This window comes from Maniola hyperantus, chromosome 26 (genome assembly GCF_902806685.2).
Source record: "Maniola hyperantus chromosome 26, iAphHyp1.2, whole genome shotgun sequence".
Taxonomy (NCBI): domain Eukaryota; kingdom Metazoa; phylum Arthropoda; class Insecta; order Lepidoptera; family Nymphalidae; genus Maniola; species Maniola hyperantus.
The window spans coordinates 4,957,715-4,972,038 of record NC_048561.1 but is presented as its reverse complement, the minus strand read 5'-3'; the positions used below and the strand labels follow the sequence as shown (position 1 = coordinate 4,972,038).

General features: G+C 37.8%; 2 protein-coding genes and 1 long non-coding RNA gene across 3 annotated transcripts in view; 1 reads left to right on the top strand and 2 right to left on the bottom strand.

Moving 5' to 3' along the window:
* Positions 1-13,431, bottom strand: part of LOC138404265 (uncharacterized) — a 31,384-nt gene extending 17,953 nt beyond the window's left edge. Inside the window, exon 1 of the long non-coding RNA XR_011238270.1 lies at positions 13,373-13,431. This is a non-coding gene — a long non-coding RNA (uncharacterized lncRNA). The remainder of the gene's footprint in view (positions 1-13,372) is intronic.
* On the top strand, positions 6,202-8,616 carry LOC117994226 (uncharacterized). Its single transcript, XM_034982118.2, has 2 exons — positions 6,202-6,335; positions 7,473-8,616. Exons 1-2 carry the CDS (start codon positions 6,203-6,205, stop codon positions 8,399-8,401), a joined length of 1,062 nt encoding a protein of 353 aa, XP_034838009.1. The 5' UTR covers position 6,202; the 3' UTR covers positions 8,402-8,616.
* LOC117994225 (uncharacterized) lies at positions 6,391-9,041 on the bottom strand. Its single transcript, XM_034982117.2, has 2 exons — positions 8,472-9,041; positions 6,391-7,373 (listed from the first exon to the last, which is right to left on the bottom strand). Exons 1-2 carry the CDS (start codon positions 8,822-8,824, stop codon positions 6,461-6,463), a joined length of 1,266 nt encoding a protein of 421 aa, XP_034838008.1. The 5' UTR covers positions 8,825-9,041; the 3' UTR covers positions 6,391-6,460.
* Positions 13,432-14,324: the final 893 nt, after the last annotated feature.

Genomic DNA, 14,324 nt, shown 5'->3' with positions numbered 1-14,324 from the left:
TCTAAGATGTGCTACGGTCAAGATACAGTTGGTGAGGCGCTGGTAAGTATCGAAACTTTTTTCTTCTTGGCGCGGATGTGCGCGATCGCGGATGGTTTTCGTGGAATCTTGAGTTTTTATTTTATTAATTTGCGTGTTGAAATTGATGTATGTAAAGGTCCGTTAACGTTACTCTAACTCTTTAAATTGCACTTCACTCAACGATTCATTGCTTTCTAGAAGTGTAAGAAATTATGAAAACTGTGTTAATTTTGCTTTTATGGATCCACGCTTTTTGACGAGACTTTTTATAAATGCCTCGCTCATTTTGCTGTAGCAAGGCTTAATAACGTTAATATAAACTAATTACTAACTGATTTTTATAAAAATTCTGCAATTTATGTGAGAAATAATCTAAAATTGATACGACAATTTAAGTTAACCTCCAAATTATTCTTTGTTGAAACTCGAAACTGACACAATAAGGGGAAAAACAGAGGAATCGGTTTGCGGCCGGATCTTGAAGCAATCCGTTATTTTGTAATTTGGTAAATATGGTTTTCTTTGAATGTTAGGATGCAATTAGGCAATCTTAATATTAAGGTTATAGAAAATCAGAATTTCAAAAACTTTTCTGCGGAAAACTACACGATATCTCTCTGCACTGTACGACACGTAGATGAATTAGCAGAAGAACAATCCATTGAATCCATTGAGGACGAACTAACACAACATCAAAATGTTTTAAAGTGTTAAAATTAACAAAAAACAAAGCTACCCAAACGGAACACATCGTACAAAATGAAGGTATAGGGGGAAGTCCTTAAACGCCGGACGGCACCTACCGCCGGACTGGCGTCAGTTGCGTGCACAGACACCAAAAAGTCCTCGCCCCAAAATCTATCCGTCAGGTTGGAAAGCTCACGTCTGCTGAAAGGGGCAAAACATATACGTATCCAATCACCATGTGAGTGTTTGACAGCCTAATATACTGTTGATAGTGTTAAATTACTTAAATTACATATGATTTCTTCAAGGCTATGACGTTGCGCTTATCTTTACCAAAAACCCAAGCAGTAAAAATTGCCACTTCAGTATTACACAACATTTGTAGGAACAATAACTTACACTTATTTACTTACAATAACTTACTTAGGAGCTTCCTGCAGAAGTAGATCTACTACCAGAAGATAGTATTTTTTGAGGATTTAAATAGTGAAGTCTCAAATGCCCAAGAAAGAGCTGTCCTTAAGTAATTATTTTCAGTAGCAAATTTTGAAGTAAACCTATTTATTTTATCTATTGAGCGTGGCTGGGTCTCCTCTCACAATGAGAAGGGCATAAGAACCACTGAACTCTCAAAAGTTGAGTGTATACTATTTATATACTGCAACTATGAGTACGGAAATTAAATTAATAACGGAAACGGAGCATATGCTTTTTAAAGCATTCTCCGAAAAAAAGGAGGAAAATGAGGAACTTCAGCTCATCATTACTACTATGGAAAAGCAAATATTGGAGCTCCAAAATCAGATAAAATTTCTGTCCAAACAAAATCCAGTGGATACCAGCCAGAAAAATACTACCAAAGAAACTTCACCGCGATTTAATTATTTAGAAAAAAAAAACTAACCAAAACAAATCAATGTATTATACAACTCCTTTATCTAATAATTCTAGTTGCAGTTTTTGGATTTGTAAAACTAACTGCGCATTTTTTCATTTGTATTTTTCGTTTTCCAAGTTAATATTATTTAATTTTGCATCAAAGCACTGTTTTTTAGCTGCAAAATAGTCTGCTGTAGCGTTGTTTTTAACAGTCTTGCTATCATCTGTTGTCTGTCTTCATCTCTTTCTCACTGAAAAATGATCTAATGATACATTGATGGTCACATAATATGTCAGTAATATTTTTAAGACCTATTTTAATCTTAATAAGTACCTACTTAAAACTTAAATAACAGGGTAGAGTTAGCTGAATCTTCAGCTACAGATATATTTATAGTATACAAAATCACAAGATTCTAGCAATGCTTTTTCTTTAATTTGTGCTATTCTATTTCAGAAATAGGTAAGTAATTTTATAAACTAAAAGGCTTTGTCCTGAGTGACTAACTGACAGACAAAACAGACTAACATGGTGGATCTAGAGTCACATTAGGGAGTGAAAAATTCAAAACAGAATGATCTTAAAAATCATAAATCTATATTATTAAATAAAGTCACGAGAAACAGTTCAGGTTATATGTTTATAAAATAAAATTAATAATTAAGGTCACTCGGGGCTAATCTGTTCACGGGGCTATGGTGTTTAGTCTATGTTTTTGGCCTTTATTTTTTTATAGACGAATAATTAAAATCCGCCAGCGCACCTCAGGTTTAACGCCAAAAACGATTTTTAAGGTGCCGATTTTTATTTATTTATTTATTTATTTTTATTATTCATGTACCAAAAATTGTAGTTACAAAGTAATAATAAATTAAGTTACATCGGAAATGCTTATCTCTAAACAGAGATTTCTTCCAGCTGTTCCTGTTTTAATTTCAATGCGAGAGACTATATTGACTTTTCGATTGGGAAAAAATGTCAGAACCACCACCGACAAAACAAATAAAAGATGAGACCATTTTGGAAGCGATCACAAATCTTGGCATAGTTGAAAGAGAAATTTTGCCTATATTTCGATTAATGCCATATCTAAAAATCTGCATGTTTTGAACAATCTACGTGTACCACGTCGCGTGTATTCGTTCGTGCGATTAGAATTTCATGTATTTTCCGATGCTTCGGAAAGTGCTTACGGTGCCGTGTCTTTACGTCCTACGCAAGCTACTGAGAGATGCATCAGAATGCAGTTTGTGGCCCAGAAAGACGTGAAGGATGGATTAAAAACAAACTTGAGTCGTGTCGTATCATGCCTGTTGTAACCGACACACCACCATGAAATCACAATGTACGCGGCGCCACTAGTACTTTAATGTAAAATGTAAAATTAAGTTGGCAACACTCGCGTTTATTACGTGTGAGTAATCCGAAGTAACAATGTCGGCCCTGTCTTTGTTATAATATAAAATTAACATAGTGAGTGATTTTCATTTTTCAAAACGCCCAAACCACGCCTAGGACCTCTCCGCTGGCACATCCGCTACACCTGTCTTTAACACAAAAAAACATTACAAAATTACGTAATTTCATGATATATGAGCAAATTTTCCAATTTTTCTAGTTGTATTTGTTGTTTTATTGCATCTTTTTATTATTTGTTCTAGTTTCAAGTCTTTACAAAATTAATAAATCATATTAACTACTTAACAAAAATTGTTTAATTAAGCTCACACTGAATCCTAGATTTAAGTGATTTTTGAAAAGTTCATTTAAATTTTGAGAACCACTAAATTGATTTTCAATATGAGTCAACTAAAGCGGGGGAGCTGATTGAGATGGCGGTTAGGTGAAAGTTGCCAGAGCAAAAAATATACCCGCATTTGGTAGACCGGAATATCCCGATTTTCGTAACTAGACGAATGCACCTTATGTCACTTTACTCTGTGGGTACGCGTCGAACGTTAATCAAGTCGTATTTCGATGCAGCAAGGGGATCACTGCATTAGTATCTCAACTCTCACTCGGCAAAATGACATGACCAAGTTTCGAAACAGCAAAAAAGCAAGACGTTGACTTCAATACGATATGCTCGATGCAGACAAATGCACTCGGCAAAATGGTATGACCAAGTTTCGAAACAGCGAAAAAAACAAGAGGCTGACTTCAATACGATATGTTCGATGCAGACAAATGCACTCTGCCGAATGACATGACCAAGTTTCGAAACAGTGAAAAAGCAAGACGGTGACTTCAATACGATATGCTCGATGCAGACAAATGCACTCGGCAAAATGACATGACCAAGTTTCGAAACAGCAAAAAAGCAAGACGCTGACTTCAATACGATATGCTCGATGCAGACAAATGCACTCGGCAAAATGGTATGACCAAGTTTCGAAACAGCGAAAAAACAAGATGCTGACTTCAATACGATATGCTCGATGCAGACAAATGCACTCTGCCGAATGACATGACCAAGTTTCGAAACAGCGAAAAAGCAAGACGCTGATTTTAATACGATATGCTCGATGCAGACAAATGCACTCGGCAAAATATGACCAAGTTTCGAAACAGCGAAAAAGCAAGACGCTGACTTCAATACGATATGCTCGATGCAGACAAATGCACTCTGCAGAATGACATGACCAAGTTTCGAAACAGCGAAAAAGCAAGACGCTGACTTCAATACGCTATGCTCGATGCAGACAAATACACTCGGCAAAATGACATGACCAAGTTTCGAACCATCGAAAAAACAAGAGGCTGACTTCAATACGATATGCTCGATGCAGACAGATGCACTCAGCAAAATGACAAGCCCGAGTTTTGAATATCGAGCCTTATTCGCGACTTTTTAATTGAAAAACCAGAAATTGAAAAACCAGGTGGCCTCTCCAAGCTGCAATTAGATAAGGTACTTATTCAATATTGTTCTTGTCCTCAGGTACGAAACAGCGAAAAAGGAAGAGGCTGACTTCAATACGATATGCTCGATGCACTCAGCAAAATGACAAGCCCAAGTTTTAAATATCGAGCCTTATTGAATAACATGAAACACCTCGCAAGAAGAGCGATGTCCGAGTAATAAAATTAACGTGGCTAATTTTACTATTTGCGGCATACGCAATATAATAAGTAATTTTTATGTTGTCAAAAAGGAAGTACCTACCGACATTAAAAATATATAGCCACTGCTAAATTAGAATTAAAGTTTCAAGGGCAAAATATAGATAAGGTACTTATTCAATATTGTTCTTGTCCTCAGGTACGAAACAGCGAAAAAGGAAGAGGCTGACTTCAATACGATATGCTCGATACAGACAAATGCACTCTGCAGTATGACAGGCCCCAGTTATAAATATAAAGCCTTACTGGAAAACATGAAAAACAATAAATTGGCCAAGAAAATTTTAGCTTTATTGAAAAGCCAGTATATACTTTTTACATAAGTAAATATAAATGAACTGACATAAAAAAAAGTCTTTCCGTTTGATGACATTGATAATAACCAGTTGTTTAAGGAGGCAACCTGGCCAGACCACTGGATCAATATAGAAACATTGGCGATCGAACAAATAATAGCACCCTGGTTCAGTTTTGACAGTTTAGGCTTACAAACCGCTGATCCTTTCTATGAGTCAAATGCAGTTCAGCGCCAACCTATACAAACGCCGTGCTGGAGGCCGATCCTGGGGCGATAGAAGCGGGGAGGCTCTGCGTGGATCATCAGAGGGTACACGTAGAGGATTTCTCCCCCTTTATACAAGTGCTTGTCGTGCTTGCAGCTTGGACATACACGGAAGAACTGCATGGATGAGTCACGCTTAATTTGCGCCTTTTGTGCGGAGACGACCCATAAGGAGGCGAACTGCCCCAAGAAGCTGCGGCTCGGAAGCACCCCCAAATGCCACAACAGTAGCGTGCGGAATGGGAAATTCAAGATACAATACCCAACGGGGCACAAGGCCACTTCAGTCGTGCCCAGTGTTGCGCGCCATGAAAGCGAGAATCACACGAGTGGATTATGGATAGACGGCCCAACATTAAAATACTTCAGTGTAACTTGGACAGGTATTCACACTTCAGGAGTTCACCCGATTCTTCATGGCGAGCAGATACGCTTTCGCCTTGGTCTCGGAACCTTACATTGGCGCTGGGACCGGAAACCCATTCAGAGACTGCACATCTTCCAATTTCCCGGCCCTAATAACATCAAACCTATAAACTATTCCACAGCTGCCATCGGCCTTTCTCAATTCTGCCGGCACAGCCTCGGCACCTCGCCGGTGTTGAGAACTTCGTCAGCCAGATCGGGTGCGCCAGCTGTATCGTCGGGGGGATTTTAAGGCTGCCAGTCCACCAGAGCGGAGCGAGGCAGCGGAGCCGAGAAACGGAGAAATATTAACCAATAGGATTGCACAAAATCTCCGCTCCTCTTAAGTGGACAGGGACTTGCGAGCTAGTTTAAAATTTCATATAAAACCGGTAAGCGGAGCGGGGAAACGGAGCGGGGAAACGTGCGGGGATGCGGAGCGGGGAAGCGAGTGCGGGCGCGGGCGCACTTTGCGCCGGCAGTGTGCCGCCGTATTCCGACCAGTGCGTATGTGACCGAAGATAATGGATGAAAAACTTATTGAAAGTGTGAAAAAGTTTCCGTGCATTTGGAACACATCTTCAGAATTTTACAAATGCAACGAAACAAAAGATGCTGCGTGGGACCAAATTATCATTGAAACAAACATATCGGATGGTAAATAATATGTATCTTTATTCTATAATACCTTCTAGTACCATATTGATATCTTTTTTTTTATTTAACAAAATAATACCTAAATAATGTCCGCAGCTGGCCAAATTATCTATATCTGTCTCACATCACTGACTATTATAGATTCTTTTCAAAATTCGAGTATCTTGCCATGGTACCTTCCCCTGATTATTAAAGTATGAACAATACATTTCACGAACTTGATAACCATCGTTACTAGAATGTTGTGTTTCTATAATATCACCAACTGATAATAATGATTGCTCCATGTTATTTTCAATATTGTTTATATAATTAGGTTGTCTTTGAATTAAATAATTGTGCAAAACACATGTTGCTTTTATTACCTTGTCAACTGTTTCTATTTTGCATTCAAAATCTTTATGATACACGTACCACTTTCTCGTCAATACACCGAAAGTTGCCTCAACAATACGACGTGCTCTTGATAATCGGTAATTAAAAATTTTTTTTTCTGCGTTAAGTCCATCACGTGGGTAAGGCCTCATAAAATTTTCCATTAATGGAAAAGCTTCGTCTCCTATAAATACGAACGGCATTTTTGCTCCACCTTGATAAAATGGTACCGGCTGAGGTAAATTCAATCTCTTTTCTTTTAGACTCTTTCCGAAAATGCTGTTATCAAAAATTCCTGCATCAGAAAATCTTCCCATAGATCCCACATCAGCCATTATGATTTTCCTTTTGGCATCAGCTAAACACATCAATACTACAGAAAATCTCTTTTTGTAGTTGAAAAACGAGGACCCGGTTTTCGAGGGAGCCTTGATATATACGTGCTTGCCATCAAGAGCACCTATACAATTTTTAAATTGCCATAGTTCATCAAAATCTTTTGCGATTTCTTTCCAGTCGTTTTCTGTTGGTTGTGACATGACAAGAGGTTGCAATATATTCCATAAAGCATCACAAACCTCCTCAACAATTCTTGATACACTTTTCAATCCAATTCTAAAATTCTCTCCCATCGTTGTAAATGACTGGCCGGTTGCTAAATACCTAAAAAAAACGTATTTAATTGTACTTCGCGTAAGTGATGTAATATTTTTGTCATAAATAGACCATGTAATACATTTTTGTGTTTGTTGATTGTTTCAGTTACAACTGCCAAGTCGCGATGGAAACAACTGAGAGATAACCATCGGGATGCCTTAAAAAGACAAAATGCAACAAGGAGTGGACAGGCTAGAAAACAACGAAAAGAATGGAAATATCAAAAAGCCATGTCATTTTTATTGCCTTACATGAGTAACAGAGACCGGTCAACAAATTTTACGCCCCTGGACCACTCAGTAAGCGAAACTTCAAATCCGCCAAATACCATTGAAGAGAGTTCACGGGAATCATGCAATTTTTTGCCATCAAATTCAAATAATCTTCCTTCTGCCGATGATCCTAAGAATCCAACAGCTTCGGAATCTCTTCCATCAACATCCAAAAAAAGAAAGAACGATGAAATTCTAGATTATTTAAAAAAAAATCAAGAACGCCGCGAAGTGTTGGAACGAGAACGGATAGAACTTAAAAACATGATGTCAGCCAGTGATAAATACGATGAAATAGACTTATTTTTTTTAAATTTGGCTGCATCGACAAAAAAGCTGCCGTATTATTTTCAACTTCAAATTAAAAAAACCTGCTTTAATGCGGTAATGTCAGCTGAAGAAAGTAATCTTCAACATAGTTGGTATTCTCCGAATAATTATGGTTATTCTACAGGCTCAACACCTACATCAGATAACATCAACACTAGTATCGATACTCCTAGTGCTTCAGATAATATCAACACTAGTATCAATATTCCTAGTGCTTCAGATAATATCAACACTAGTCTTAATATTCCTAGTGCTTCAGATAATACCAACACTAGTGTCAATATTCCTAGTGCTTCAGATAATATTAACACTAGTATCATTAATCCTAGCGCTTTACAAATTCCAACAACCCAGGATATTGAAACATCTGCAGCAGAGCCAACAGAACCCAATGAAAATGCGGTCAATTTTGAGACAGATTACGATTTTTAAATTAATATAACATGGCTTCTATAACTGTATGCAAAAATAAAAGTTACTTTGATTTAAAATGTGTACTTACTTTAAACACACCGCTAATCTTTCACGGCTACTAATTGAATTTCTGTAATTTGTGTCTTGTTTCCGAATATATGGTTCAATCAGGGAGTGAAGTTCATAAAAAGTACATCTTGAAACTCTATAAGAATTTTCGAAAGTTTCTTCATCAGCTGTTTGGAAAAAAGTAAAATATTCACTGTGTTCTGAACGATGTTTGATATGATTTCTTAACCAAAATCTATGTTTCCTCATAGAATTGTTCAAATGGTATATGGTAAGTATTTCGGCTTCTTCTGACTCCAACTCTTCTTCCTCAAGCAATGTAAGGTAATAATGTATCAACTTTTTCGATGGCATGTCTGCTATCACTGACATTTCGCGTAGAACTAAACCAATCGCCCCACGCCGGGAGCTCGAAATCACTCGTCGCGTACTTGCTGCCTAGCTCCGCATATTGAAAAACACAGCAACTCCGCTCCGCATTACTTCCTCACTCCGCTCCGCAGCCTCGCTCCGCTCCGGTGGACAGTCACAGTACGCAACTCCACTCCGCATTAGTCCGTTTCTCGGCTCCGCTGCCTCGCTCCGCTCTGGTGGACTGGCAGCCTAACGCTTGGCATCCGCTCTGTAGCGGCAGAGTGGCCAACGCGAGGGGTAAAGCGGTCGGGACCTGCACGTGTGTAACATGGGTGACGTCCCTACATTCGAAACGGTTGCGCACAGGCGGGTAAGATCGTCCACCATCGATACACCCTCGCGGACTGGGTCGTCGATTGGCGGGTCCACTTTAGCGGCTGTCGTTCCTATTAACACAACGCAGTGGAATTGCCTTCGACCATGAAATTGACGGACCGACTAACGCAAAATCTACTTTTAAATATAAAAGCGATAGAGCCAAGTGGAGGAGGTGCCACAAAATAAACATATGTAGTAGTTCAATAACAGTTGATGAAACACGGAAAAATATTTTAAGGAGATCTGCAGGTCATACATGCGAGTCAAATCCTGCTTTAAATGAGCTATATAAGTTGTCCACATCATTGAAAAAAGCTGTGTGTAACAATTTGGACCCAGTACAAGGGATTTATGAAAAGGAAACAGAAAATATAAATCCTAGAGATGTTCCAAAGTTTTCATCTATAAAAGATTCACTATACAGAGCTCGCAAAAAGTATTTTTATGACAGCATAAGAAACTTGAAACTCCCTGAAGCATTTACAAAAAAATATTTGTTGATTGAAGACGGTGCAGATGATAAAATTTTAATATTCGGGAGTAGACTAGCTAGGACTTTTAAATCAGTTCGTAAGCTATTTTATCAACTTTACGTACTACATATAGATTTAAACACGACAAAAACAACAACAGTAAACGTAATATGTTCCATGAGATAATAAATCGAGATATTTATCAAGCGGCAACATATTTATTTGACCTTCAACAAGTGCAACCATTACCTAAATTGCCAATAGGTGAAGCATATTATTTGCCAAGTTGCATTTTGTGGTTTTTGTGTCACAGACAAGGAATTTAAGGAAACCAACTTTTACACTTGGACAGAAGATCAAAGTGGAAAGGGCTCCATTGAAATTGCTTCGGCATGGCTTGATTTCTTAAATGAGAAAGACTTCCAGTGGCGGATTTGCCCTAAGGCCCAGTAGGCCCGGGCCTAGGGCGGCTAGATATTAGACGCGGCCAATCATGACAAAAATCACTTTTTTTAGTAACAAAAAAAAATTGCGCCTGCTGCGCTCGAGCTCGAGGTAAATTTTTAACCCCCCCCTCAACTCATGGCTACGACCATGATTAATGGGTGTTGAGAAAAGGGCGGCTGGTGCTTACGAAATCCTGGGGCCTAGGGCGGCCAAGACTGAAAATCCGCCACTGAAGACTTCACAGGAATTTATAAAATAAGGCTCTTTGCCGATGGGTGTGGAGGCCGAAACAAGAATGCACATGTTCATGCTTTGGCATTATGGTTATGGAATAGTCAAGAAATCAGTACTATTGAATTGTATTTTTCTGTTAGAGGTCACTCCTTTCTTCCTTGCAATCGCTTATTTGGAAGAATAGAGAAAAAATTGCGTCATTATGACGAGATTATAAATCCAAATAAAATACATACATTTTTACAAAGAAGTTTAGGAAAACCTAGATGAATATTTTGACATTTTTAAGAGACATGGTAATAATCTAAGTACTACTCTGAGAAAACTGGGTTATCAAGGACACGAAAGGCTTGGAAGAGTATTTCAAAAAGTTGAATCATATACAGTCATTGAAGATATTTTTATAAGAAAAAATTGCGACGTTTATACTCTGTTGAAAAAAAAGGTTTATGAAAATTGAAAGTGGTTCAGAAGAATCAATCATTACTGAAAAGGGGAAAGAGACATCCTTTATCTTTGATGATATTAATTTAGCACATCTGCCTCTAAAAGAATTTAAGAAGAAAGATGTAACATTTCATTGATACAGATAATATGATTACGCCATTTTTCAGAAATTTTCTTTGCGAGTTTAGTTGTTTGTTGCACAAAATGAGTAATTTCGATCCTAGTTTTTTTTGAATTAACACCACCGGAACTCAGTATAATTGCACAAAATGCTTCGGAGAACATTTTACCGGAAAAGTCAACAAGTCGCTACATATCTACATACGACGAATTTGCGTGGAGAGAAGAGAAAAAAGCAAATAGTTTTCCAGAAAATGTTATGTTGGCATACTTCCCCAGTTAGCATAAAAAACTGTACCAATTTCAATGTAGGTATATGTGAATTATAACTTTTATAAGAAATAAATGTGTTTTTATTAATTTTATTAAATTGCTTTATTTTTTCGCAACTGTATTAAAAATAGTCGTTCAGTACACGTGCGGAATCGTCATTGCAACTTGTTCCGACTGTCAACCCTCGCCTTTGGCTGCGCCTCGGCTCGGGTAGACATTTGTCGGAACTCTTTGCAATGACAGCCTTTCCACACTTGTAATGAAATATAATATTCTATTTACTTTCATAAAATAATAACACAGTATTTTATACTCTTTTTAAATCAATATACATATCTGAATATTTCATGCGTGTCAAAAATAAATTAAAATTCCGGGACTGCTGGCGAAAACTATGCCGTTGATGGCGAAGAGAGAAGTTACTGCATTTATATCGCTGCTTGTTCATACATATCGGTTATGACATAATTTTTTTGTTATAGTGTGTATGAATCCATGGATGATATCCAGGGGGTCACACTGGTGTAGATGGCGAGGTCGATAAAGAAGGTACAAACAGTAACGGATAGCGTTCCTCACTTGACAGGTGACGGAGGGAACTAAACACCTTTGTGTAAAACTTTCTATATAAAGCCCAAATAATGATAGGTAATGAAAATAAGAACAAGTTCCTAGATTTCTTTAGCCTCGATCTGGGGGTTACTTTATGTATAAAGTACTGTGCGAAGGCTTTGAGAAAAGCAAGGTTTACTTGAAATTGAAAACTTGCATGTCTTCTCAGACCTGGGCGCGTTTGGAACCCTCGTAGCTTTAGTTTTAAGTTTGCGTAATAATTATCACCACTTTATCTTAGAAATCCAACATCTGACCATCAAAAAGAGTTATTAATTACCTAATTTTGAATAAATAATTAGACTTTGACTTTGACTTAAAGAGATGGCATCGCAAACTGTCTTTCATTGTATCTTTGGCACATATAAAGAAGACCTAGGAATCCTATCTCAAAAAACCACAGTAAAGAGATAGTTGACGAGAGAGGAAATGGGTCAAAAGTTCCGTTCTCCTAACAGCAAAGGAGTTGCGACCCCCATAAACTTGATATCTTTCAATAAATATTCAAAGATGAGTTGTGCGAATCAATCAGGCTTAATTAATTATAGTATAGATTTTTTGTGAATTTCCTTGTAGTTAATTAATTTGTATTTGTGTAAATGTTGAGTTGAAAAATATTCCTACATAGTACATACCTACATCCTTAAGAAAGAAAGCGGTAAGTAAATGTTTTGGACTGATTTCAAATAAAATTTAGGAAAAATGATCTTTATTCGATAACTATCTAGTTTCAAAATATTTTTAATGAAAATGGCACACACATACATGATGGGAATGATAGAGCGGGAGCGCCGCATGAGACGCTCGTATATGAGACGACGGCACCTGCGAAGTGACTCTGTCCCCTGGGATATGCCAGAGAAGGAATTCATCGACAACTATAGGTTGTCCTTGCCGCTGTTTCGTTTCAGCAGGTTGTCGATGAACTCTAACCTTATATGCCACCAAGGAAGAGATCCACAGCAATCTCTAGTGAGCTCAAAGTTAGGTCTTGTTTTTGTTTTAACCTATGCAAGCTAACCTTCAGTTGAAAAATATTATACTCAGACTAAAGAAGAGGACATAGGTAAGAAAATTATGAGTAAATTTTCTCTCCTAATTTTCTTAAACAAAAAAATCTAATCAACTTACTTATACTTATAATACTTAATCTCTTAATTTTTTGTACCTATCATAGATCATGGCTGCTTTAGATTTTTACGCTGGTGGCAGCTACCAGCGGCGAGTACGGAAGGACTTAAAGGACATGTCTAACTTTTGTATGGGCGTTAGTAACTTAGTGTACACTGTACACCAATGACTTTTGGTGTTATAAATTCGTGATTATAGGGACATTAAATAAAAAAACTTACAGAACTCGTCTACAACAGACTAGACGTAAACGTGTAAGAGTACTCCGCAGTTTATACACCCCGTGACCCCATAATGATCTCTACAAAACAAATTCGAAACGCAATGCGAATCAGAGTCCAGTGTTAATAGCAAAATAATCGAGTGGTAGAAGGTATCAGTCCGTAGAGATAAGCAGGGGTCAAAAATATTAGAAGATAATCGCAAAAACACAAACACAGTAGGTACCTACCTACAACGAAGTACGAACACAAGCACAACACAAGCGCAACGAAGAGACGGCAATGCAATGAGCAATCAAACCTACCATAAACATTGACGTTTGACATAGACTATGACACATTGTCAAACACGTAAAACGCGTTCCGTTTTATGTATTACTAGCTTATGATCGCGACTTCGTCCGCGTGGACTACAAAATTTCAAATCCCTATTTCACCCCCTTAGGAGTTGAATTTTCAAAAATCCTTTCTTAGCGGATGCCTACGTCATAATAGCTATCTGCATGCCAAATTTCAGCCCGATCCATCCAGTAGTTTGAGCTGTGCGTTGATAGATCAGTCAGTCAGTCAGTCAGTCACCTTTTCCTTTTATATATATAGATTTTGCAGAATGTGGGAATGGACTTAAAATATTTTTGAGTCGTAGAGATCTTCTTCTTCTTCTTAATTTGCTTTATGGGAAGTCGTAGAGATACCAGTGGCCCTACCTACCGCGGTTGTTTGACAGCTACAATGTCACGATCGCAATCATCTCTGATTGGTTACCTAATGCTCGCTCACTGTTGCAACATGCATTGTTGCAACAAGAATCGCACAAATCCAGCCAATCAGAACAATTGAGATTGTAATAATGATTGATGCAGGTTTTTGGACAATCGCCCTACAGACTACAGTGCGACAAGGCTCTCTTGCCACTTGATTGACATTGACAGGGGGGCGCTATTGGAGAACAAAGGCTTAGAATATTCAAACAAGAACAAAGGGGACACTTGACGGCACCGTTAGTTCCGATTTCGCCACGCGCCAAGATAGCCTTGTCGCACCGTAATTTATTTTTTGATAAAACGCCATCTAGTTCTAATTGCACAAACTAAAATTATGGAGATTTTTTGTACTAAACAACATTAGTTCTATCTGTTAAGACCACGGTTAAGACCCTGGTTTTGCCTTAAAGGACTGTTA